Source organism: Lactuca serriola, chromosome 2 (assembly GCF_051521515.1).
Source record: "Lactuca serriola cultivar US96UC23 chromosome 2, Lser_US96UC23_V15, whole genome shotgun sequence".
NCBI lineage: Eukaryota > Viridiplantae > Streptophyta > Magnoliopsida > Asterales > Asteraceae > Lactuca > Lactuca serriola.
In genome coordinates, this window is record NC_136409.1 from 122,382,133 (window position 1) to 122,386,161 (window position 4,029).

Below are 4,029 nucleotides of genomic sequence, written 5' to 3' on the forward strand. Positions count from 1 at the left end.
TGATACCAACATCTAACCTATGTTTGCATTAAGCCCTTCATCCTCTATTTATTTTCAAAATGACGAAACAATAATAAGTAGCAGATTTTTCCCTCTATTTTCAAATTCGAAATATTTCAAAATACACTTCTAATTTATGACATAACTATTCAACATTTATCTCATTTTAAATATATAAACAATTAATTTACTTCATTATTTTATTAGTTTCCGTTTAATAAACTTTTCGGCTATTAAATTCTATTTTTGCCCATTAGCATGCCCTAAAATTCTTATATAGTTGATCGTCTTATAAAATTTGGGATGTTGCCCAGTCTCTTCAAGAAAACCACCCATCCACGAGCTAAGTTAGTGTAAGCTATGACGTTCACTCCATGTTTACAGATCAAATTCATAGAAGCTAGGTCATCAAACGTATTATAATATTTGGGATGTTACCAATTCTCTTCAAGAATACCACATATCTACGACCTAAGCTAGTGTAAGCCTATGAAGTTCACTACATGCTCAAATAAATAATTCGTAGAAGCTAGGTCATCAAGCTTAAAATTTATCTCATTTTGATGTTGAGAACTAGATGGTATAACAACAATAGGAGGAGGCAAATCATGCTTCAGATAAAAAAGAGCCCTATGTAAACAAATACTATATTCAACATTTGGTGCCTAAAAATATTTGAGCAAATAAAAAAATCGAAGCAACGATAGCAAATGGTTCGGAAATTAATATCAAATAACCAATCCAAATCCATCTCAAGAGAAGCCAAACGATTAAAAAGTTTCTTCTTCCCATCATGATGAACATCCAAATCCATCTCAAGAGAAGCCCTATATAAACAAGTAATATACTCAACACTTGATGCCATGTGGACTTGATTTTTTTAATTTGCGGTTTTAAGAGTTTAAAAAGTATTAGTAATTAACACCTTAAAAAAGTCAAATTTCAATAAGTTACATAAACACTAACAAACTAATAAATTGAGTAATTAACAATTAACCACTTAGCAATCTGACATTTAAATAGCTTAATTTAAAAGTTCAAATAGCACCAAACGAATTTTTTAAGACTTTGGGACATTCAAAACACCACTAAATCAATAAGCTAAGTATTAATGACTAACATCTTAAAAATACCCAATTTCTAAAATTAAAAAAAAAAAAAAGACAACAACAACAATTTTGTCTCCTACTATTTTCCCTTTTTTCTTCCGCTGTACAAATTTGCTATTCGAACTTTCTTTCCACTAACTAGACTACAGGGCAAGCAAAATCATTACATACTCAACAATTAAAAAATTATTAACCATTAGAGAATATAAACAAAGAGAAACAAATTTTTTTGTCGACTATTTTATAAATATGATTCTTTTGTTTGGGAGTGAAATTGTGTACTGTGTTAATGTTATATCTTGGCTTGTCTTGTACAAGTGCATAAAGCATACAAAGTTAACAAAAATGGTAGCTCTTTGTGGTAAATCTAACTAATATACTATCTAATCTTTCTTCCGGTTGACCTTTAAAGTGAACAAAAGCTGATGAAGTTAACTAGGAAACCAAATATTTTGTAGTATCAGTTGATAATCTCTCTCTCTCTCTCTCTCTCTCTCTCTCTCTCTCTCTCTCTCTCTCTCAAAAATGAGTGGTGATCAATGTGTAGCATTAGGGTCCAATACCTTGTGATAGTGATATATTACCAATTACTACCCCCACATGCTTTTGTTCCTTAACAAAATTAAAATATAAGTTATCATTGATGCATTACAAGACCCAATTGGGCCTTACTTGAAAACTACTCCTTCGTATGAACAACGAACTAGTGATTGGATATACGAATAGAGTTATAACAGTTTTTAACTATTCTTGTAATTACTTACACACCATAGGATCGCCAAAATTAAAGCCAATGAGTCCTATGATAAATCTATGAAAATTTTCTTACCACAACTAATTAATATGCAAAATTGTTGCATATTGACATAAACTCAGAATCATAGAACACCTGTAGAAATAGTATGTTTAATCCGTATTATGCATTTTGATCGTTACCAACAGGAAAAGGAAAAACACCTTGATGTTTGATTTTAGTTTCGCACATCGGTGATATTCCTAGCTATATTGATACTTCTTTTTTGATATTTAGCAGACACTTCGGTTTCTTCTTAAATATTGACAATGAATTTTGTTTCTCCTTCAAGTGTAAACTTATATCGTCAAAAAATATACATGGTATTCCAAACAAGTCAAAATTCATATTTTATACAACTGGGACAAGTGACTCAGTCTCGCATGTTGCAAAATGGTATGTGATCCGTGCTTTACAAAAAAGTGTTAGCAAACAGAATGATGTCAGTTGACTTCAAAATGCTCCCAGGCCACTTGCAAGATCATAGAATGTTTGCTCAGAACAGCGGATTGTTAGGCCGCCCATTGGATGGTCATATCCAAAGTCTTCCTCCGTCTCACGTAATAAGTCCTGAAATGAAGGTTGGCTTAACAATGACACAGGAATCACAAAACGCTTCTTTTCTTGCTCTCCAACATAAACTGCAAAATATCCTTTCGGTAGATCCGTTTCTGTTGTGCGGGTTCCATTTGATAAAGACCGTTTTAGTATCTGTCTTGCTTGAATGATCCGAGGCATACGAATACCCATTTTTCTGAAGGTTTATCACGAAGGGACAAAAGAATTTGGGAGTATTCTCTAAGTGAAAGATGTACAGGAGGAGTTTGAGAGGAAATTATGCTGGTGCTTTGCCTATCATATGCTATATATAAAGGTTTATTGGAGGTTCAAATGTACAGTAATTGATAAAAAGGAAATTAAATGACAGATCGGGACATTGCGACTGGACGACAAGATCATGTGTTGTGTCTTTTCACTTGTATAATTAAAAGTACGATCTTGAATAGCACAACCACAAAGTCTCAAGCAATAATATGGCTTAATCATGTACTTGTGAATAGAAACGAATTTAACAAAGAAGATAACTTGTATCACCAGTATTCTAAACTTAGTTGGGTATGAAAAACGGTAGAAGGACCATGGTCCCATGTAATATTTAGATGAATGTGGCAATGCCTCCCAACAAACATAATATTGTGGCTAAGATCTCTGGGGTTTTCTTGAAACATATGTGGCCCTATCATAAATACATGAATTAGACATTGGATCTGTCTTACAGGTTGGAAGACAAAGCCATGTGAGGTTGCCATTTCTTCCACCGTATGTCACCATCCTCAATCAAGATGTGCTTAGTTGTATCTCTGTATATAAAGACCATTCCATATGAATCACACAATCACAACATCTTCTGAAATCTCTCGCATCCTTTCACCCAAAAGACGTGCTTTGAGAGTTTCCTTCCTCAATCAGGCTTTTGAAGTGAACAGACACCCCCTCCTTAAAAATGGCCATCCTTTTTCCTCGGATCATTCAAGCAAAACAAATTCTGCGTAGATCATTATCCAATGGAAGCAGCACAACCAAATCTATGGACATCCCAAAAGGCTATTTAGCAATCTATGTTGGTGAGCAAGAGAAGAAGCGATATGTGGTTCCTGTATGGTTGTTAAGCCAACCTGCTTTTCAAGAATTACTAGATCAGGCAGAACAAGAATTTGGGTATGTTCATCAAATGGGCGGCCTCACTATTCCATGCAGTGAATATACATTCAGTGATATTGCTTCTCAGTTGGGCGCATTATGACTTCTATACAACATTCTTACAACCAACTAACCACTAGGTTTTTTTTATCATTTGTAAATAAATCAAGACAATTTTCCCTCTTGTATGAAATCGGATCAAGGAACAGTTTTGAGTTTACTATAATTTGCTTAGTGTATGAATGAGAAACTAATTTCACGGTTGATTATTTTGGAAATATGAATTTTGGGAGTGAAATGGAGTTTTAAGTTGCTTCTAGTGGTAAACCCAACTAATACCAACTAATCTTTCCTCCATTTGACATTTTAGGTGAATGAAACTAAGGGAAACCAAATATTTCGTAATATGAATTGATAATTAATGTT

General features: G+C 33.5%; 1 protein-coding gene across 1 annotated transcript; it reads right to left on the bottom strand.

Moving 5' to 3' along the window:
• Positions 1 to 1,713: 1,713 nt before the first annotated feature.
• On the bottom strand, positions 1,714 to 2,739 carry LOC145086717 (auxin-induced protein 15A-like). Its single transcript, XM_079024545.1, has one exon. The coding sequence runs from the start codon at positions 2,650 to 2,652 to the stop codon at positions 2,356 to 2,358; it is 297 nt and encodes a 98-aa protein (XP_078880671.1). The 5' UTR covers positions 2,653 to 2,739; the 3' UTR covers positions 1,714 to 2,355.
• Positions 2,740 to 4,029: the final 1,290 nt, after the last annotated feature.